The sequence below is a fragment of the Onychomys torridus genome, chromosome 1 (genome assembly GCF_903995425.1).
Source record: "Onychomys torridus chromosome 1, mOncTor1.1, whole genome shotgun sequence".
In the NCBI taxonomy this organism is placed as follows: Eukaryota; Metazoa; Chordata; class Mammalia; order Rodentia; family Cricetidae; genus Onychomys; species Onychomys torridus.
The window spans coordinates 14,955,549-14,979,243 of record NC_050443.1 but is presented as its reverse complement, the minus strand read 5'-3'; the positions used below and the strand labels follow the sequence as shown (position 1 = coordinate 14,979,243).

Below are 23,695 nucleotides of genomic sequence, written 5' to 3'. Positions count from 1 at the left end.
GCTTGCGCATGCACGTATATGTAATTGGCCTTATGTCCTCATGGCCTATCAGTGCTCCCCGTGCTTGCATTCTGGCGGGATCCAATCACAGATTGACCCGTTCGCTTGGTTCCCTATATAAGCAGCTGCCTTTTGGTTCTTGGGGCCCCTCACCTCCCGCTCTCCCTCAACCAAGAAGCGCTCCAATAAAGTGTGATCTGAGAAGAATCCTCGAATGGTGGTCGTTCTTCCTCGCTGGTCAAGGAGCTCGCCGCACTGTAGACTCTGTGGAAAGATGCAGAAAACTTCTTAGTCTGTACTCTGCAGTAGCAGAATACTGGAAACCCAGTAACTTTGTGAACAGAGTATTTTCATTTGTGGTTCTGGAAGCAGTTATTTCCAAGAACACAGGACTGGTATCTGGTGAGGCCCTTGCTGCTGTACTATAACATGACACAGGGCTCAGAAAATGTGTCTAAGAATGAAGGAGAAACCTACAAATGAAACTGGACATTCTTAGCTAGCCCACCACACTGATTACTTTGATCCATTCACAAAGTGTTATGTTTTAAATGTGAATTCCTTGTCACAGGTTCACACATTTTGTACCTAACTGATAACACTATTTGGGGAGGTGGCAGGAAACCGTAAGAGGTAAAGCTTGCAAGAAAGAAATAGGTTGTTGGAGGCAAGACGATGGGTCGAGACTCCACTGCATGCATTCCCCACCCGTGTGTGTGTGTGTGTGTGTGTGTGTGTGTGTGTGTGTGTGTCCTCTTCCTCTTCTTCATCTTCCTCCTTCTTCTTCCATCTGCAATATATAAGAACAACCACAAACTCCTACATTTAGACCAAAGCCCCAAGTGCTACACCTAGCCTGCCATGAAACTAAGAGAAAATAAATCCTCTCCTGTCTGTTGCTTTGTAGCAGGAATTTGGCCGCAGTGACAAGAAAGGCAAACAATGCAGAAAAATGGATCCAGAACTCAGTTGTTAGGATAAACATGACCATGTTACTCAAAGGCTGGAATCGTTGTGAGCTGGGGCTCCGGGATTTAAATGGGAGCTCGTGGCTGGTCACATGTGCCAGATGAGAAACAAGAGAAAAGACAGAAGCTGGAATCAGGCCAAGGTAACAACCCATCAGATACTCTATCTACAGTCCATTGTAAGTAACCTACTTCCACCAGACAGGCCTTACCTCTTAAAGATCCTATAATTCCCCAAAACAGAACCACCTGCTATGGATCAAGTGTTCAAGCATCTGTTTTGGGCAACATTCACAATCAACCTATAACATCAAGATAAAATATTTATGATATTATGACACCTTGAAGATCTCACTTCTTAACATTGTTATAATGACATTTAAAATTTCAACATGGGTGTTAGAAATGACATAATGACATTCAATCTATAGTCTTCTGCCCTGCTCTCCCCAACACACACACACACACACACACACACACACACACACACACACACACACACACGTCATGCCTATTTACACACAAAATAACATTCATTCCATACCAATAAGTTTTATTTGCTGACGATCTTTCACACAACCATTTACTTTGTGGACATGATTATTCATCATTCACATGGGAAAATATAAACAGATGTAAACTTGTAGAGTTCATGTATAGAATCATGGAAGGTTGCACATATGTCTACACCTCAAATGAGAATTTTATCTTCTCCCTGTGGTAACTTGTTCCTTATCCTGATATCTACAAAATAACTGAGGACAAATGAAGAGCTGGAAGGTCATGATGACTCATCTGCAGAGGAAGATGGGGGAGGAAAAGAGAACCATGTAAACAACACTGGCATCTACAGCAATCATTCAAATTACAGAGGCCACTATGGGACAAAATTGGCTGGAGAGGTCTCTCAGTAGGTAGAATCCTTGCCTAGCATGAACAGAGTTCTAGTTTAATCCTCTGTTCCATTGTATCCACCTCTCTGTACTGTACCCTCTTGGTCTTGGTCTCATTCCCCTACATTATCCCTCTGGCTGACTCTCACATGGCTGCTGCCATCTCCTGGTTTGCCTGAACTTCTGAAACCTTGATGTGTCTATTATTCTCTAGTCATGTGTGACTCCTAGTGCACCTGTGTCTCTCTGGTCTCATCTCTGTCTCTCTGAGAGTCTGTTCTCCTTTCATGCCCTTTGTCTTGAATTACTCTTCTGTTGCTCTGTTAAGACATCATGACCAACTCAGCTTAGAAGAAAAAAAAAAAGAATTTTCTCAGGCTTACAGTTTCAGAGGTGACTCCACAACCATCATGTAAGGATCATGGGAGCAGGTGGGCAGTCATGGTGCTGAAGCAGTAGCTGAGATCTTGCATCTCTTCCATGTCAGGAGGCAGACAGAGAGCTAACTGGGAAAGGCATGGGCTTTGGAAACCTCAAAGCCCATCCCCAGTGACACACCTTCTCCATCAAAGCCACGCCTCTTCATCCTTTCCAAAGATTTCTACCAACTGGGGACCAAGTATTCAAATATATGAGCCAATGGGGGTTATTCTCATTCAAACTACCACATCCTGGTGAGTCTCACATCCATCTGTCCTTCCCACCCAGATACTTTGTGTCTCTGTTAACTATTTCTGGTATCACATATCTTAGTTCTATGTTTTTCTGTGAAACTTGTATTTCAAAATGTATCTTTGGATCTTTAATTTATCATCCTCACCCCTACCCTGAACGTGTCTCTACATCACTCTTCTGAATCTTTAGCAATCACACTCTCCATCTCTGTGTCTCCAACATGTTGACCTTCTGCACACACCCCTAGGACTCAACACAAGTTTTCCAAAGCTCCACTAGCAGACCCCAAGCCTCCACCTTGATTTCAGCCTCCATGCTCTGTGTTCTGCTACAAAGTCCCTTGTGGTGGTCAGACAGAACCCCTAGAGAATCTCCAAGTCATTCTTTGGACAAAGAACAAAACAAAAACCAGCATATCTAAGAGTTGGGTGGGTGGGATCTTCCCTCCCACTACTCTCAGGACCATCCCCTACTCAACACTTCCTGGAAGATGGATCAATGATGGCCATGTCCCTTAGCCAAAGAAAGCCTCAGCCTGATCCTCTATGGCCTCCCATATTGCCTCATGTCCACCCAGGACAAGGCTATAAACAGCAAGAATTATTTTCAGGAAAGCAAACTAAAACACCGAGCTCTTTTGTCTGTCTACTTTATTCTTCTGGGATAAAATCCTATCTACACAGCTTCAGTTCTGCTCTCATGCCTAACTACTTTCTTGCTGGATTTCTCTCTACATTTATAGTCCTGCCCCATCTAGGTTCTCATCCATCTAGTTCTTTCCTATCTCAGCTCCTCTCCCATCTCCTTCCTCAGCTCGTTTTTCCTCATCTTGTTTTCTCCCACATGGCTCCTCCTCATCTTCCATCTTGTTCCTCTAGTACTGTCTTCTATCCCTTCAATCTAGTTCTTCTCATATCAGCTAGTTCCTCTCCAGTTCTTACCCATTTCGTTCTTCCATTCTCTTTTCTCTTCTCCATCTAGTCCTTGCTCTGAAAATAAAATTGCCTTTTATCCCTTTGGCTCTTAGCTCTCTAAGCTATATTTGCTCCCACTGTTTCTGGCAAGGGGGGTAGGAAGTGTGCTCAATCCCTTAGCATCTTGGCTAAGCAACTTCCATCACAGCTAGATGTACATGTAAGTATGGTTTAGTTCTGAGTTAATTGTAAAGGGTGGATCTAAAACTAGAGATAAGATTTTGGAAAGGTTAAAGTTAAGCTTAATTAGCACATCTGCCAGGCCTTCTCAAACAGTCTGGATGCTTAAGTCTGTTCTTTGAGAGTACAGAGGTATCTCTGATAAGATACTTTTTGTCCATCCAGGTATGTTCCTTGCCGGATGTTGCCAATGATGATAATTACAGGGAGGCTTGAAGAGGGCTTCTGCCCATGCATAGCTGTCAGTGCAGAAGGTTATCTGAATATTCCATTAGTACAGGGGAAATGGTACCCAATGAATAATGGAAAAGCTACAATAGCACATAAGTAATTCATAGTAGGGAATGACAAATAATCAAAAGCCGATATGACCAAGACTCCTTGAGCTTCAGTGTGACCTCTGGAAGGCCTCGGCTTCTTCCAGGTATAGCTTGTCATAATCAGCGGAAATCCTACCTCATATGTTTTTGTGGCTTGCATCATGACAGTATCTCCATATTCCCCCTCAGCTGCAGAGCCAAGGCCCAGACCTCACAAGCTGACCATAGTGATGGGTCCTTTCTCTCTGGATCACACTCCCCGGTGTTGGCTGGGTCTCATCAGGGAGGAACCCAAACTTGAGTTCTGTGGTTTCACATGATCATCTTTCTCATGCTCTTCTCTGAGGGCCCTGGTCCCAGCTTTTCTGAGAAACTTCCCAGTTTTGGACTTTACAAGTTTCACAGACTTAACACATGCATATGCTGCTCTCCAGGATGGAGACCACAGTATGTCTACCAGAACCTACCTTCCTTCAAACTGTTCTTTCTCATAAGAATTCTAAAAGCTTCTCTAGTGCCACAACAGGACTGGAAAAAGAGAATTCCCATCCTGATTTGGAGATGTCTGTTGAACCATGGACTTGCAACACTGCCTGTGAGCATCACTTCCTTCCTCCCACCACCTGCCTCCTCACCCTGAACTCCTCCACATCTCATCCCTTGAAAGTATTTCAGTAAGCTCATGGGTCTGTTTGCAAAATGGCCCCCAGCAAAGGCAGAAACCATTCTCCAGGAGAGAGACAGTTCTTGAGCTAGATACACACTACTATCCAGACTAGCAAGATTCAGAAGCCACAGTGCCATGAAACCTATTTTAGCATGCTGAACACTCCTCTTTTTCTTGAAGACAGACTATTCTGTTTGTTGTCCTATTTCTGTAGTTAGAGGAAGAGAGTGAGCCAGGAATCTACCTTGGCAAAGCTCCTGGTAACTCTCCCTAGGCTACAGGGAGCTTGTTAACACAGGTGGAAATTCAGTATCTCAGAGGTGAGTTGAGAGCTGCCTGCTGATTGGCCAGTGGCTGCCTAGAGACACCTTCCTAGGTGATAATGTTAATAAATGACTTCCCACAAGCACCTGCTTGTCCCAGCAGTGTGGTGTGTAGAGGCTGAGTTTCAGGGGATACTGCTCAAAGGGTAGCTCCAGACACTTCTGTCAGAAGGTGACAAGACAACAAGAGCAGATGACTCACAGAGCTGAGTCAGTCTGGAAGACTCAGGTCATCTGAAGGGAGTGACAGAGATTTGAGAGACTAGGTCTGGCTGAATATTGGGCAAGTATAATGAGTGACTCATTTTGTCACTTTACAGAGCAATTTATTTATTGAGTGATAATACTTCTACTGTATTAAATAGCCATTTGCTATTCCAATTTCTTACAATGGATCAGGAAAAATGGCACCAGATTGTCCCTTTACAAACCTGGCCTGGATGTGATGGAGTTTGCAGCCAGTAGCCCTTCTGAAAAGAACCTTCGTCACCAGACAACCAAGAGGTCACATGTAAAAGTAACTAGGAGGTCAGGGGACTGGGCCTAGTGATAGCTGCACTTGAGTGTTGACTTGGCTGTATCTGGCATCAACTAAGACCCAAGCTTTTAAGCCTACTGTGAGAGATTTCTTATCAGATTCTTAGAAGCAGGAAGACCCACCCTAAATCAGGACCACACCTTCTGCTGGCAGAACACAGGAAAGAAGGTAAGTGTGCTTTTGGCTGAGAAAGCTCATGAGAGAAGTCCATGAAGGTTTGTGACTGTGGCCTGCAAAGAAGCCCAGGGACCTCGATAATACTGTGTGAAGAAAAAGACACCAGACACAAAAGATCACACACTATGTGATTCTCTTTATGTGAACCATACATATTAGGCAAGTCTATAGACACAGAATTCAGATCACATACAAATTCCATCACTATAGATCATGTTTCTCCAGGAGCTGATATACTGGGGCTGTGGCTGTTGGGAGTGACTCAGTATGAGATGTGGCCTCTCTGCTCACACATCAAGAAAGGCACTTGATTGATTTCTCCAGTGCCATTCACAGGGAAGAAGAACACATCTCAGAGCTTTGCAGAAGCTGGAGTGAGGTGGAAGGAAGTGAGCAGTGACTGAGGGCCTGGTTTCCAGCAGGTTTCTCAGAGGCAGAAAGATGGGGCCATCTCAAGAGGAGCAGGGAGACCTGGCCACCTTAGCCCAATCAGCGGGCCAAGAAGCAGATCTGGTACTTTGGGGGCACTTTGGCGAGGCCACTCTCCTTGGGATTGAGGTCAATGTCCTTAGGAGCCATAGGACTGGACACAGAGAAGTTCTGAAGTATGGTGGTGAAAAAAAGGAACAATTCGTTGCGGGCAATGCCTTCACCAAGACAAATGCGCTTTCCTGTGGGCACAGAGGATGAGCCATGTGAGCCCCAAGACAGTTTACAACCTCCAGGCTTTCCCATCTCCACAACCAGACAACTCAGGCCATTGCAAAGGATACAAATGAGTTTGACCCTCTCCTGCAATTCATAAATGTTAAAAGGTTCCCAAAACCTTAAAGAATTGGTGCAAGGGCCAGTGAGACTTCTCAGCTCAGAAAGGAGCCGGTCATCAATCCTGAAGACATGAGTTCACCCCCTGGACCCACATGTTACAAGGAGAGAACCAACCCCCAAAGTCTGTCCTTTGATATAAACATATACACACCCACTATAGCACACATGTATATGCCTGCAAACATATACACAATAAATTAGTCATAAAATTCAGGACAAACTGTTAGTGGGTGTCTCATGGCCACTTCTGACAGATTTCTAGCTTTCGTTGGATTATCAGAGTCCTTTGTTCCAGAACTGTAAGAATGGATTATTAGAGTCCTTTGTTCCAGAACTGTAAGAATGGATTATCAGAGTCCTTTGTTCCAGGACTGTAAGAATGGATTATCAGAGTCCTTTGTTCCAGGACTGTAAGAATGGATTATTAGAGTCCTTTGTTCCAGAACTGTAAGAATGGATTATCAGAGTCCTTTGTTCCAGGACTGTAAGAATGCACTTAGATTAGGAACAAAGTGTGTCTGTGTACATATGACTAATGCAACATCTTTAGTGTCCCCTCCTAGCTCATGTGAGGGATTGGTACCCATCACATAGGACTGCCCTGGGATGAAGGTACTCTTTATAAAGACCCTTAGATTAACAACTGGATGCTGTTAAGGGTCCTATATGAGACAGACATGGAGGCACATGCCTGGAAGTGCAGCACTCAGGAGACTGAGGCAGGGGGTTGATAGACTACAGAGCATGGCCTCTCTGTCTCTCCTCTTTCTCTGTCCCCTCTGTCACCCATCCCCACCCCCACCTTTCTTTCTTTCTCTCTGTCCTCTCTGTCACCCATCCCCACCCCTACATTCTCTTTCTCTGTCCCCTCTGTCACTCATCCCCACCTCCACCTTTCTCTTCCTCTCTGCCTCCTTTGTTTCTCCAGCTTGTGATCAATGAACTTCAACAAGTTCCTCAAGACAATTGTTCACACAGTTGAGAATGGGCAGGGGCACATGATAAGGGCCTATGGCAACCGCAGGATTATCTGAGGTATAAGGAGCCTTGATGATTAGTCACCTCGGGCATGGCGCACCACAGAGCAATGGGAGCCCGAAAGACCAGGCAGAGGCTCTACCCCCTGCCCTGTACCTCAGAGAGTCTCAATCTGCAATTGACCACTTTAGGCCTCCAGATAAAAGAGGGATTTCCCAGCAATCCCTATGCCCTCCAGTTGTTGGGAAATCATGCCTGCTTAGGGGTGTCTAGGGAAAGCACTCTATCCCCTTGCGTGTTCCATTTCCTGAACTTTAGTAACATGAACTTAGAAATTCATGGAGTATCTCTCTGAGACAGTTCTCCTAGAACTGATTTTATGACCCAAATTTTTCCAAAGCAGCTTTTAATGACTGATCTCACTCTCAACCCAATGTCCCCATGCCTGGAGCTGGTGATTCAGACACCATTCATGTCTCTGGTTCTAATATCTTTTTGGCTTGCTAGCTTGCTTGCTCAATCCCTAGCTTGCTGGCTTGCTAGCTCAATCCCTAGCTTGCTGGCTTGGTTGTTTGGTTGTTTGGTTGCTTGCTTTCCACAGCGGTCTCCCTGAACCTGTGTCTGTACCAACCACCACTACATGTCTTATGGTCTATTTATCTTTGGCTTGCTTTTTCTAACTTCCTAGCCAACATCCTAAGCCCTCCACTTCCTCTGTCCAACTACATCTGGTCATGTGTTTCTTCCATGTCTTCTTCTTACATCCCCTTTCCCCACAACCATGCCTTTCTAAACATGGGACTCTTATACAGACAATTTACTTTTATCTCAAATCCTACACGTCTGCAACTATGAGGATCGAATATGAAAGAAGGCTCTTTTAGTGGACAGAGCCAGGAGCAAGACTGAGCCCAGGGTCAGTGAAGTCACTTGGACACTCAACACTAGACAATTCTTAGCTGAGACATGGCTCAGTAAGAGAACACTTTCCTGAAATCCCTCAGTGAGGGAATGAAAACAGAGAGGAGGAATAGCAGGAGAAATCTTCTAGAATTCACCATGGAGAGGCTACAGGTATGGGCTCATTTGAAGGGAACTTGCTTAACACATACTCAGCCCTGAGTTCCATCTGTAGCATGAAGACACAACTAGTGGCTAAGAAATTGTTTCTAGAATGCCCCTTATCCAAAAGTTAAAACCTGAACACAAATTTTCCATGTTTACATCACATAGAGTCCATAAAACTGAATTAAATTTGGCTGGAGGCAGGTTCTGTATGTAACCAACTAACCAAACACAATAGGCAACTGAACTAATGGACAACTTGAGATTATATCTTCCAATGAAGAAGTCTCAGTCACTCATAGCAGTTGACCCACCCCAGGCTGCCAACCACACCAGCATGGCCAAGTAAGGCAAAAGCAGAGCTGGCAACAATCCAGCCGTGTGTCCATGCCCAGCTCCCTATTGTCTGTAGAAACTGAGGGCTGACTCTGATGGGTGCTGTAACTCTGAACTTTCTCTGGTTCAGGATATTATCCATCATGTATTTTTTTTTCTGAAATAAATGCTACTAAATTTGATTTCTATTACAATTACCAAGCCAGAGTATTTACTGCACACAAAGACAAACGTGTCGGGTTGGGGATTTAGCTCAGTGGTAGAGTGCTTGCCTAGCAAGCACAAGGCCCTGGGTTCAATTCTCAGCTCCACAAAAAAAAAAAAGACAAACATGTCAAAACATGCCCCATCTCCCCAGTGCTCACAGCTAAAGTCAATGCCTCCCCAGCCATCAAGATCCTACCCAGTTCACAGCAGTGTTCATAGATGATGTCAGTTGTTCTTGCTGTTGTTTCTTAAGAAAATGAATTTGCTCAGATTTAGAGGCTTTTAAATAATTCCCCAAAGTCCTGATGGTCAGAATGTACCTTTAGTTCAAGAGTGCTCTTATGGCACTGTAGCCAGGATAAACGGGACCTTTCAGGCAAAGCTGCTGGAACAGACTCAGTAAACAGGAATCTAGACCTGTGTGTCCAGGAGGATGAGCCTGCCATCTAGTGTCTGGGAGAGGAAGCACAAGTGGGTCTCACCTATAGAGAAGGGCATGAAAGCTTCATTTTTCTTCAGAGCCCCATTGGCATCCAGGAAGTGATCAGGATTGAAGGTGTCTGGTTGTTCAAAATACCGTGGGTCATGGAGAGCGGCACTCAAGATGGGGTACACTTCAGTGTTCTAGGAGACATTATGAGAAACAAAGATATTAGCATACCCTGACTCCCATCTCAGACAGTCAGTCCCTGAAAAACACAGAATTGCTAGGAAACCACAAACAGGCTGAGGATGGTAATGAGGAGAGTGGAGGATGATCATGGAGTAGAGATGTGCAATGGCAGCTGGTCTCACCTTGGGGAGCAGGTACCCTCGGAACAAAGTGTCTTTGGTGACTTTGTGTGGGACACCAATCGGGGAGAGATCTGAAAATCTCTGAATCTCGTGGATGACAGCCTCAGTGTAAGGCATTTTGGTGCGGTCCTCCAGACTTGGTAGACGGTGCGAGCCGATCACCTGATCGATCTCCTTTTGGACTTTCTCTGAACAGAAAAGGGAGAGAACAGACAGGGCCCACCCCCTATCACTCAGGCAATGCACAGCAAACAGCATAGGAACAGTGCAGAGCAAGTAGACTCTGCTGAGAAAGACACAGTGCACTCTTGGACACGCACACCTGTGCTTCCCTCAGGCACCTGTCTCTCCAGCCACACTTAGAGCTTTAGTAGAGTCTCTCTCAAAAGCTCCAACCTTGCTTGTAAATAGAAAAAGGGAAAACCTACAGCAAAAGGCTATTTTTAATCTATCCATCTGGAGTGATGACTGGAGAGGGAGACGGTAAGAATTTTCTCCTTTTGTATCATAATGTTATAATTTGTATTTCTGTTTATCACTCATGTATATACATACACAAAAATATACAAACACACAAAGAGTGACAGAGGGACAGACATTTTTGCATGGAATTTATGTTTAAAAATCCAGTGGGCTGGAGAGATGGCTCAGTGTGGTTAATAGCACTGACTGCTACTCTTGCAGAGGACCCAGGTTCAATTTCCAACACCCACATGGTGACTCACACTGTCTGTGACTCTAGGTCCACCATCACAGACAAATACGCAGGCAAAACAAAAATGTACATTAGTAAAATAAATTTTAAAATCCAGGCTAAGAATCTGAGGCTATATCTTCAGAAATAAAGGAAGTACATTAATCTATGCATACTTGAATACAATATATGGATATGTTGGTGAGTATGTTGGCCCATCAAATGACTCAATCAGTAAATGTATTTGGTTTCATCCCAACAGCCTGATTTGACATCCAGAACCCACATGAAGGTACAGGAGAGGCCCAACTACACAGAGTTGTCCTTCCACCTCCACACATGAGCTGCAGCAGACATACTCACAGGAACAGCAAATCATTTCTAACTCTTTAGAATGTGAGTGTGTAAGTCAACAGAGCAATGAATGTGTCAGTTAATAGAAGGAAAGATTGCTGAGAGAAAGAAATGAGCAAACTAAAACCTAGATATATGTATTCTACTTCTACCTGTTATATTAAACAATTAATGAATCAATAAATGGTTCCTACATAAATAAATCAGTGCACACAACCAGCCAATAATCATGCAAATGTAGATTCGACAAAGGAATATGTGAATGAATGAATGAGTAAATATAGGAATAAATAGGTAGTTCTAACACGAATTGCTAAATGGTCTTATTAATAGGAAAAAAAAACAACAGAACCAGATATGGGATGAAAGCTGAAAGCTCAGATAGAACAAGTCACAGCCAACCTCACCTCGTCAACTCTTCAGCCAGTCCTGTTTCCATGAATCTTCAGATTGAAAGCCTCTGAGTCTTCACCCCTGAGGGTGTCAGTTGAACTGCTGCTTATTTCCTGTCTCCTCACACCTTATATACTATTCTCCACACAGCCAAGTCACTTCCTGGGATTAAAGGCATTTGTGCTTTCCAAGCAAAGGCATGAGATCTCAAGTGCTGGGATTAAAGGCATGTGCAACCATGCCTGACTCTTTCAGCTGTGTGGCCTTGAACTCACACAGATCCAGACAGATCTCTGCCTCCCAAGAGTTAGGATTAAGGGTGTGTGCCACCATTGTCTGGTCTCTGTGTCTAGTTTAATGGCTGGCTCTGTCCTGTGATCCCCACATAAGTTTATTAGGGTACACAATATATCACCACAGGTATTGAATGATAAATAAACCCCAGGTAAATGAATGAGCCATTAAAAAGATACATGGAGGAATGTATGGATACATGAAGAATAAATTCAAAGGCCAGTTGGAAGGATTAAGGAATGAAAACATTTGTATATGAATAAATGAATGACTCAATGACAGATGGGCATGAATATGTATGTAGTAGGAGGGTTAGAAAAATGGATGGGTGGATAAAGGATGGATAAAGGATGGATGGGTAAATGGGAGAAGAGGATAAGAAGATGAGTGAATGGATGGAAGTAAAGACAGAAGGGAAGAAGGAGGGAAGGATGGATGCTTGCATGCATGCATGGATCAACCTTTAAGTGATAACAGAAAATGGGCCAGCTGAGTGTTCACTCACCCAAAACAGTTTAGAAGTAAAACAAAGTCTTCAGAGATCCTGATGTAAGAGGCCCATGTCTTGCCCATCCACACAAATCTCCACAGCCAAAAGGGAGCTAGAAGATCCCCCCCCAAATGGCACCTTATGGCATACCTGTAATATGGGGGTATTTGAGCATGAGCAGGAAGCCATTGCAGAGAGTGGTGCTGCTGGTCTCAGTGCCAGCAAAGAAGAGATTCAGCACAGAGATCATGAGGTTCTGGTGATGGAATTCCGTGTGTGGGTTGGACTTCTCCTGGTTCCAGATGGGAAAGAGAAGAGAGGGTCAGGAGTCATCAGATCCTTACAGGGAGATGCTCATACATCCTGGGAACTGTCCTTCTGTCAAACACTATATGGACCACACAGCATTTCTCAGTCCTTGATCACGTCCCTTGCTCTCTATTCTGTCTCCTCTCTCGACTTTGTTCTCTGGTATTTTTCACGTTTTGTCTCCCAGGCTCTCTCTTCCTCTGAGGTCTTTTCTGCTTTTTGTCCCTTGCCCTGTGTTTCTTCCACAGCCTTCTTCCTCCCTATTTCATATTCTCCTCCCTTTCTCTAGTCTTCAATTTCTAGATGCTTCTGCATCTCCTCCAATCCACTTCCTGTCTCTCCTCCCCATCCTCTGCCCCCTCTTCCTCTGCTCACATCCTCAGCCTTCACTCTCACCCATCACTTCTCTCATGCATGCAGGACTTACCTTCTCCATGCGTAGAAGGTAGGTATCGATGAAGTCCCTTGGATTGCTAGGGTCCAAGGTTGCCCTGTGTTTCTCCACACTCTGGCCAGTGAAGTCCAGGATTTCCTGCAGGTTTTTGAAGATTTGCTTGTGGGCACCAGGAAAGTACTTCAGGAAGCCAGAGAAGAGCTCAAACATCTGTAAGAAAGAAGGACCCAGGAGGCCACCTGGAGCTAGCAGGTCTCAGGAAATGGACAGTGCTCCAACTTAGTCACTCTTCTTTTGCTATGAAGAGACATCACAACCAAGGTATTTCTTACCAAAAAAAAGGTATTTTGAGGGCTTGCTTACCATTTAAGAAGGTTAATCCATTATCATCATGGCAGCAAACATGGCAGCATGCACACAGGCATGTGCCTGAGAGCTGACATCATGATATACAGGCTGACAGGCATGTCCCTGAGAGCTGACATCATGATATACAAACAGACAGGCATGTGCCTGAGAAATGACATCATGATATACAAACAGACAGGCATGTGCCTGAGAAATGACATCATGATATACAGGCAGACAGGCACGTGCCTGAGAAATGACATCATGATATACAAACAGACAGGCATGTGCCTAAGAAATGACATCAAGATGTTCAGGCAGACAGGCATGTGCCTGAGAAATGACATCATGATATACAAACAGACAGGCATGAGCCTGAGAGCTGACATCATGATATACAGGCAGACAGGCACGTGCCTGAGAAATGACATCATGATATACAAACAGATAGGCATGTGCCTGAGAAATGACATCATGATATACAAACAGACAGGCATGTGCCTGAGAGCTGACATCATGATATACAAACAGACAGGCATGTGCCTCAGAAATGACATCATGATATACAAACAGACAGGCATGTGCCTGAGAGCTGACATCATGATATACAAACAGACAGGCATGAGCCTGAGAGATGACATCATGATATACAGGCAGACAGGCATGTGCCTGAGAAATAACATCATGATGTTCAGGCAGACAGGCATGTGCCTGAGAGCTGACATCATGATATACAGGCAGACAGGCATGTGCCTGAGAGCTGACATCATGATATACAAACAGACAAGCATGTGCCTGAGAAATGACATCATGATGTACAGGCAGACAGGCAGAACTAGAGGGAACATGAGGTCTTGCATAGGATTTGGAAACCTCAAAGTTCATCTCAAGCATCATATCTTCTCCAACAAGGACACAGATCCGAATCCTTCCAAACAGCTCTTCAACTGGATGTCAAGTATGCAAACACTAGCCTATGTGGGCCAATCTCATTGAAACCATCACTTGCTTCTAGGTCCCCAGATTTCATGAAGAATCATACAAAACACACACACACACACACACACACACAATCCCTCTCATAGTGTACACTATACACATTCATGGCTTTGAACTTTATCTCTAAATCTGACTCTAATCTTTGCTGGTACCCTATAGACATGTCAGAGCAATAGCAGATGGCAATTAATATTCAAGGTGTCAGTCCACCAGTAGTTCAACTTTCTAATGGGATTGTCTCACTCAAGGAAGCCTTGAAAGAAAACAGACTCCATAATGTATTTTTCTTCTGTTGTGTCCCTGCATGCTTACTGCTACTGTGTATATGGGGTTGGGAGTCATCCACTGCCTAAATTGTAATATGCTCATTTCATGAATATATTCCATCTACTGGGCACATTTATATCTGTGGATTGTCATGAAGATGATTTCTTCTTAAGCTGTATAATTTTGATGAATAAATTCTAGGATATTTTTTCATAACTAGGCCTATTGTTCCACAAGTACTGCCATATACTTAGGACCTGTTTTATATCATAGCTCAGGATGACACAGGAAAACTGTTGTATTTCCAGCTACTAAGATAGCTGCATACTATTAGCTGGTTTTAGGCTTCAAAGTAACTTCAAATTAGACCAGGTGCCTTACTAATGGGGTTTTAAGATAAACATTTCCCAGGGAAAGCAGTCTAATTCACAAGGACAAAAGAGCAGCTGTCCAATTTATTGAACCAAGGTTACAGGTACAAAAAACCTAATTGCTATGCCAGTCTCTCTTGCTAAATGTGGCTGATAATATAGGCCAGTGATTAACTCCTGCACAAATTCCTGATCTCAGTTTTATGATACAGGCATACACCTGAAAACTCAAAGTTCAGCCAACTAACAGTTTTTCTGTTGTGTTCTAAAATTTCACAGGTGAAAAAGAGTTACAAGTTTCCTTTTTTATGGTCTAAAGTTACACGCAGGACAGAAAAATATATTTCAAGAACTAAAACGCATTTAATGTCACTGTGCCTTGGAAAATATTAAGTAGGATTATCATAGGATATTTCAGGTAAACCTTAATTCCGACCAAAGCATCTAGTACAGAGAATTCAAGAAAGCCTTCCAATCACAAAATGTTAGCATAAAATGTTTATTATACTCAGAAATATAGGGTAGTTGATGATTTTATTTTTCTTAGACTCTTCAATAGTTTAGGTGTATAACTGTTCTAAAATCTTTTATAAGTCTATCTCTGTAAATAGATAACAATACCCAGTTCTTTCTTTATGCTGCAGCTACAGATTACAACTACACCAATTAGAAAGCTAACATTTATTATAAGCATGTTGTTGTAGGGATGATTCTGTTTCTTATCAAGTGAAATATGACCTTCAAATATAACTTTCACATTTCCTGAAGGATTTATGTTGAGTATATATAGCTATGTAGAAAAAAAGAAAGAGAGATTCATTGGAAGAGAATAAAGAAAGTAACCTTTAACATGGTGTGAGTTTTTTCCCTATTCCTAAAATTCCCCAGATAAAGAAGTCTTAGCTTCACAACACCGTGGATTCCTTGCAAGCCCTGTGTGCAGCCTTGGAGCTTGTTCTCCTAGGCTGCGATAAACCTCGCCCTTCTCTGTATCTCCCTTTTCCTCTCCTCTGCTCTCTCTCCCATTACCCTGTGTTGAATTGTCATTGTTTGTTTTAATTTGGGAGTCCTGCTTTATGGACACAAGATCTCATTCATGCCAGACTGTCCTTAAATTCAATATGTAGCTAAGGATCACCCTGAGTTTCTCATCCCCTACTTTCATGTGCAGGAATTGCATAGGTTGTGTACCATGACACGCAGGATATACAGTCTGAGCCTCAGGCATGAAAACCAAGTCCTCTACCCTCTCAGCTCCAGCTGCATCACCCACATCACCATTTTCTGAATGTGTCTATGGCTCTGTATTTCTGCATTCAGGTCTCTGCCCTGCTCCCCATCCCTCTCTGCATCCTGCTCTCAACATCCTTTCCTCTCCATCCTGTCTCGGCCTTTCTTCCAGCCCTAGGACACTGCCTTCTTCACTCACAGAGCAGTGTCTTCCTTCCTCTGCTCTGGATGCTCCTCTCTTCCCACCACTGACCTGGCTGAAGAATGAGCTGTAGAGCAAGAAGGTCTGATAGATCAGGTCCAAGAGGCGCAGGAACTGGCGATCTTTGTAGTCGAAGCGCTCTCCAAAGACAATGGAGCAGATGATGTTGGCTGTGATGCACTGGAAGAGGAAGGTGGGGTCCATGGGGGCTCCTGGAGGACAAGGATGCAGGACAGGAGTCAGAGGATGAGGAACCATAGAACATTTAGCTTCAGCCCCATCATGTGAGGCTGCCCCCATCACTCTGTAATCAAAGTACAGCAACAGTGGCTACCACATTTGCACATATGATGCACATATGAGTCCAGGCCCTTCACTTAGAAATGCATACATCACTTTTTCAACTTCCCTCAATACTGTACAGAAAATGGGATACTACTCATATACAAAAAAGAGAGTCTACCTTCACTAAGGCACTAAGTCCCAACCATAGTTGGGACTACAAAACTAAGATGAAAAGAAGAGTGTGTATATTCAGCCTCCAACCTATACCTCCTCCCAGGACAACATTCTGACTCTGAGCTGATACCTAACTCCCACTGGCTGGAATGGTGCAGAGAAGGGTTCAGGGAATGCCTGTGTGAATTTACAAGCCCTGCACTCTGCATGCCAATCTGCCATCCCTTCTCTGACTTCTGGGCTCTGTGGTGTTCCAGAAGCCATCAGCACCTGCTGCCTGAAACCTTCGTATGTCAGGTTCAGTCATGGACCCTGGTGGTTAGAGGGCTGTTGTTCATCCAAAAATATTGGGCCACCATTGCCCTTCCCCCTGGTCCTGGATTGTCTGTGGTCACTGATCCCATGTAGATCTGCTGGTCGCTGTGTCAGAGGAGCAACAGATGGCAATTGGAGTCCAAGGTGTCAGCCCACCAGGGGGAAACTCTCTGATGGGTCAGTCTTGGTTCGGCAAGGCCACAAGTCCCAGGAACTCAGAATGTCTTTTGCTTCTGCTGTGCCTTTACATGTTTCTGTGGCCATCTTCCTCTGGGATCTGCGGGGGGGGGGGGGGGGGGTGTTGGGGGGGGGTTAAGGGATGACACCCCTGCCTGTGATGTAGTGTGTTTATTTCATGGGAACCATTCTCATGGGCATTTTTATCTGTGGATTGTCATGAAAATGATTCCTACCTAAATTGTACTGTCAAGTTGATAATAATAATGATAGTTTATACAGAGTTTTGATGAATAAAAACAAAGACAAGGAAATGTTACACAGTTAGGGCCTATGAGTTTTACAGCTAAGGCCTATCACTTTCACCTGAGGAGCTGCTTTAGATCACAGTTCAGGATAATGATTAAGGGAAACAATTGAGTCCCCAGGATCCAGGCTGGCTCTAATTCTCTTAATGCTGAAAGATGCTGTCACAGTTTTCTGTGTTCACCATTAGCTCAAACAAAACTTCTTAATAACTTCAAGTAAGACCATAAACTCTGAGAATAGCTTTATGACGAAGAACCCCAGAAAACAATCTGAAGTTCACAAGGACACAAAGCTGAGTTGTAGATTCATTATGCTAATATCAAAAATACAGAGCAGCCTGATTGTTGCTACCTGAAGTACTTTCCTTGCTAGATCTGGTTGGTGAGCAAAGGTGATGATTAATTAATTCCTTTCACCCATTCCTGACCTCCATTTTCTGATATTAGATACTATTGATAAATGAGTATGTATCCTGAGGATTCAAAGTTCAGCTGACTAACTGGCTTTTTATGTATAAAAGTTTGGGTTTGCGACTTCTTTAAAATTCCTTATAAGATTACCTTTAAGAATAGATAATAAAGTAGTTGATAATTTCTTTGTAACAGCAATATGCTGCCTGCCAACCAAAGAGTGGAATGAGAACAAACGGTCCTTGTTTTCTCATATTCTATTAATCTTAACAAGTTGCTAAAATGTTATAATGTATGGGGTTATTAAGTTGACTCTGTTTTTAATCATGTAAGTGAGTTGAAAACATGTTTTTACCTATATTCATTATAATCATTCACTTTAAAAATTGAACGTAACCACATTGTGAAGCTTGTATTGCTTAAAAGACTTCGTTGGGGAATACAAGCTGTAGAGGCCAAAAGAAGAAGAGGGAGAAACAAGAGGAGGATGAAAAGGAGGAGAAGGAGGAAGAGGAGAGTAGAGGAAGAAGGACAAGGAGGACAAGGAGGAGGAGGATGAAAAGGAGGAGAAGGAGGAAGAGAAGAGTAGAAGAAGAAGGAGGAGGAGGAGAAGAGGAGGAGGAAGAGGAGGCAGAGGAGGAAGAGGAGGCAGAGGAGGAAAAGGAGGAGGAGGAAAAGGAGGAGGAGAAGGAAAAGGAGGAGGAGAAGGAAAAGGAGGAGGAGGAGGAAAAAGAGGAGGAGAAGGAAAAGGAGGAGGAGGAGGAAAAGGAGGAGGAGAGGAAGAGGAAGAGGAAATGAAACCATCCAGAAGGTGATTTTAAAAACATTCCAGTGTGCTGATGCTGTGGATTTCCATTTGGGTCCTGGACTGCCTGGAGCCTGGTCCTCCAGACAGTGATATAGGTCCTTCCCTGGGGCTCATCACCTTCACTCTCAGCCTTAGAGCTCACTTCTCTTCCTTTGGCTTCCTCCATCTCTGACTGCTCTTTCCAGTCCTTCTTCCCAGCCTCTGCACCTTTCTTCCCTCCTGCCTCTGCACTGACCTCTCAGATCTCCTGAGAAAGGTCAATAAGATGGCAAATGTCCCGTGTACAGAAATGGAGGTGCAAACAACAGTCATGTCACCAATACGCCCTTGATGTAAAGACCCCTCAAGTCCCCAGAGGTGCCTCTGAGTTCACCCAGAGTCAAACTCCCACCAGCCTGTGTGCTCACTGCTGCTCACCAGCACAACCACAAGGAAGAAACACAGTTCCCTGCTTAGAACACGTCTGCAGTTCCTCCTGCTCCCTTCCCTCTCAGTTACCTAGGGTCTGCATGTGTCTTTTATTAGACTATGATGGGTAACAGTGACAAAGGATAAGCCAAAGTGGCCTTGAACTCCATATGCAGTAGAAGGTCACCTTGGAAATCTCAGCCTCCTGCCTCCACCCTAGAGGGCTGGGAATATAAACGTGTAGGACCATGCCTGATGTATGTGGTGCTGGAAGCAACCTTCACTCAGCCACAGTCACATCAAAAAGAGAGCCTCACAATGTAGACAGGACTAGCCTTGAACTCATGAGCATCGTGCCTCACTTTCTAAATTCTGAGAGGACAAGTATGCACCAGTCATACCCAATTGACAAACAAAATTAATTCACAGGCTGATTTTCTGAAGAAACATTGCAGCTATGGTCAGTATATGTTTCTGAGTTATTTTGTACACAATATACCTCATGTTTCTTCCCTACCCTTTTTTTTCTCTTTCTACCTGTGTCCATATCTCATCCTACCCATAGTGTGTGTGTGTGTGTGTGTGTGTGTGTGTGTGTGTGTGTGTGTGTGTGTGTTGGTCTGTCAGTCTGTCTGCCTTTTTATCTACCCTTATATGTCTGTTTGTCTTTCTTTGGTTGTGCACTCAGATCCTGTATCACCATCTTCCTTTATGCTCATTCTCAGAGACTCACCCTGGGATTTCTGCAGCTCCTCCACCAGACATCGGGCCTCCCCCTTTATCCGCTCCTCCACACTCCGCTTCCCCATCCCAAAGTCCTTCATGGTGGCCACAGAGAATCGCCTAAGGGTCTTCCAGCGTTCCCCATTGGCAAAGATCACACCTTAGACAGAAGGGGATGTATGGGTAGTTACACTGGTAGGTCAGAGAACCAGAGTCCTTCCCCACAGCTCGGGCTCCACCTTCCTGAACCACATCCTCCACTCCACCCTGTCCCATATCTCACCATATCCCTGTAGAAATGGCTCAACCACAGCAACTGTGCCCCGGCCAGAGAAAGCCTCAGCTTGGTCCAGCAGAGCCTCCCTTATGGCCTCTGTCCCACACAGCATGACCACAGGCCTCGGTCCCAGGTGCACTGTGAACACATCTCCATATTTTTCTCGAAACTGCCAAGCATAAGGGCACCAGGGTTGTCATTAGTCAGTGCAGATGATGTTGTTACACTGTGAAAACACATACAGAATGGAAAATAGGAACCTCTCATATGACCACCCTTTCCCTTCTGGGAGCTGAAGTTAGAAGGGTTAATTGTCTGCATAGTCAGGGCCTGCGCTGATTGGTTGGGCTTCCTGTTCAGTACAGCAGTACTGTAGAGTAGGGATGAAGGTCAACACATGTTTATAATCAAGCAATATGGAGATAGAGGCCAGAGAATCACTAGTCATCCTTTGCTAAACATGCATTTGGAAGCCAGCCTCAGCTACATAAAATCTGTCTCTAAAAAACATGTACAGTTATGGAGGTAGCTCCATGCCCAAACCCTTCAGTCTGGCCAGCTGAACCTTGCTTCCTGTGACCCAGAGTCAACCTGCCCAATGCATTCTGACAACATTCAGAAAATGGCGGACCCACCCCCTGAGTAACAGGGAAGGGAAAGTGGTAGTCACTAGTGGTGGACCTGAATGTGAGTCATGACTTCAGAACACACAGTTGGAAAATACCTGACAATGCAACCATCTGGGCATCTACAGGGAATTGATCCCAGGAATATCACAACACTCCAGTGCTGAAAGCCCCTGAAGAGAACAGTGCAATGTTTGCACATAACCCACTCATCCTCTTGGACCTTTACCTCACTCTAGATTACAATGCAGCAAATAGAAATGAAAGGCTACGGGGCTGGGCAGTGGTGGCGCATGCCTTTAATCCCAGCTCTCTGGAGGCAAAGCCAGGTGGATCTCTATGAGTTCAGGGCCAGCCTGGGCTACCAGGAAAGGCACAAAGCTACAAAGAGAAACCCTGTCTCAATTAAAAAAAGAAAAAGAAAAGAGAAAAGAAATGAAAGGCTATGAAAACAGTCAGTGTCCAGTGTAGTTTAGGGACAATGCTAAGGAAAACCTCTACAATTGATATTGACCTACTTATGTTTTTAGGCTGAGTCACAATATGGAATCTTTTGCAACAATGAACTATCAATACATATATCAGATCAAAGATGTTATATAAAACTTGAAGGAGGATCATGAGTTTGAGATTAACCTGGGGAAAGTAGGGCTACCTTGTCTCAAAAGCTAGTTAAAAACAAATGACTACACCAATGATCCAGATGGGTGATGTGTTAACAATGAATGGGTAGCAGGAGGTTGGGATTGTTGCCACTATATCAGCTTTCTAAATGGGAAGTGAGGCCAAGGATGATAACTGATTATTAATAAACAAGTGGTAAGTGAACATGAAATCTCCCTTGTGGAGACTGGTAAAGATGGTGCCATGGTCAGATGCTTGGATGGTCCATGGTGTTTATAACTGATAAGCACTCCCTACCTACCCCACCTCCTGACCTGCCTCTCTTCCCCTTTGCTCCAGAACATGGCAGGTTAATCCGTTGTGATGGCAGAAGCCAACTTTATCTGTTGGTTTCTCTGATATCTTTCTTTCTCTTCTGGAACAAAGAAGCACCAAAGAGGGAAATTGTAAAACCTTAGCAAACACCTTGACATCCCTGTCACTTTTCACACACCAAACACAGTTCCCCACATGATTCCAACATTGAAAGAACATGCCTGTTGATCTGGGCACAATCCATCATCAATCAGCATTTCACCTTTCACTTAGCCACCTTCCCACCTGAGGCTACAGCTTGGATGGAGTCCCTTCCTCATCCTGCTGAGTGATCTCCAGGAGCAAACATGGGGCTAAGCCCATAGAACCACACAACCACTGTGCATGTCTCACCAGCATGAAGGAGTTGAGGAGGCCTCTTCTGTCCAACTGTAGTAAGTTTCCCAAGAGGGGTAGGGGATGTGGTCCCGGTGGTAGGTGGCCATGGGCTTTTGGGTGTCCCCTGACTAGAAGCAGTAAGAAGCCCACAAGGATAGCAAGGAAGAGCAGGACACTGACCTCCATGGTCCTGGTCTGATCACCATCCACTCCACTGCACACTCCAGCAGGACTTTTTATGCTGAGCATGTCTCTCCACCTAGTTAGTTATGCAACTTGAGTGGTTCCCGCCTCCTATTTCATCATTGTCCAGGAGTGTGAGCACCCATACTTCCTGCTTGGGCTGCCAGTCACCTGCTCACTCCATATTCCATAGATGTTGTCAAGGACTTGAATCAGATACACAGGACAAAAGAACATTGGGAGTAACACATCTTGATTTCTAGGTGTGAGTGTGCATTTCTCAGCTCAGTATTGCCTGTTTATTGATTCAGGCATGGACCTCTGTGTGTGTGTGTGTGTGTGTGTGTGTGTGTGTGTGTGTGTGTGTGCTGCATATGTGAAGGGATTTTTCTTATGTGAATGACATGTATGTGTTTTTGTGTATTCTCAAGATGTGTGTGTGTGTATGTGTGTGTGTGTGTGTGTTGTATCTGTTGCAGTGGTGTGGTTGTGGTGGTTGTGGTGGTGGTGGTGTGGAGCTTCTTGGTTTCTGATCATTGTGACTGGTGATCACATCCTCCTCCTGGCTGCTTCACAGCAAGTGGAGCTCTCTGACCTTCCCACTGACCCATCTCTTTCTAACAGTGTCTCTGTCCCCTGTAGACTCTGACCTCATTATGCTAAGAATGTCTTACTCTGTTTTCTACTGAGACAGAATGCCAGAGACTGGAAAGTTATAATTAGTAGGCACTTTAAATTTGTGCTTCTAAAAGAAATCATTTCCAGGAATACCACATCGTGTCTGGTGAGGCATTTGCTGCTGCATTATAACATGACATGGGGCAATCATTTGTGACTAAGACTGACAGAGCTAAAAAGGGGACTGAACATGCCCACAGAGGACACACTCTATGATAATGACACAATCCAATTACAAAGTGCCATAGTTAGAGTGTGAGCTATCTCCCAGGACTCCACGTGTTTGAATGCTTGATCTCTAACTAGTAGTGTTTTTAGGATGTTCTCAGACTTGGCAGAAAGATGTAGGTTACCTGAGAGGACCCTCCTCTCTCTCTTTCCCACCTGCCACATACTCCCACAGCAAATCTAGAGGCTCAGCTACCCTGCCTTCTTGCCTTGAAACTGACCCTAAATAAATCCTTCCTCACACTTGCTTCTGAGCAAATATTTTACCACAGTGAAACACAACTAATGCATGAGTGGGATTGTTATGGGATTAAACTGGCCATTTAGTTCCTTGTTTGAAATTCTAGGTAGTTTGGGCCCCAGCTTTGACATAGGAAGGATCACATATCAGTATCAAAAAAGAAAGGCATGTGGGAGAGAGAGGAAGGGAGAGAGAGAGAGAGACTGGGTATGAATGTTACCCAATTTAAATAACTTGCTACCACTCACAACCCTTTAAATAATCTAC

General features: G+C 44.2%; 1 protein-coding gene across 1 annotated transcript; it reads right to left on the bottom strand.

Annotated features, from left to right (window-relative positions):
* Window positions 1-6,204: 6,204 nt before the first annotated feature.
* Window positions 6,205-22,284, bottom strand: LOC118597009 (cytochrome P450 2B1-like). Its single transcript, XM_036208236.1, has 9 exons — window positions 22,114-22,284; window positions 20,162-20,324; window positions 19,889-20,038; window positions 16,321-16,481; window positions 12,886-13,062; window positions 12,300-12,441; window positions 9,925-10,112; window positions 9,612-9,753; window positions 6,205-6,386 (listed from the first exon to the last, which is right to left on the bottom strand). Exons 1-9 carry the CDS (start codon window positions 22,282-22,284, stop codon window positions 6,205-6,207), a joined length of 1,476 nt encoding a protein of 491 aa, XP_036064129.1.
* Between the last annotated feature and the right edge of the window lie 1,411 nt (window positions 22,285-23,695).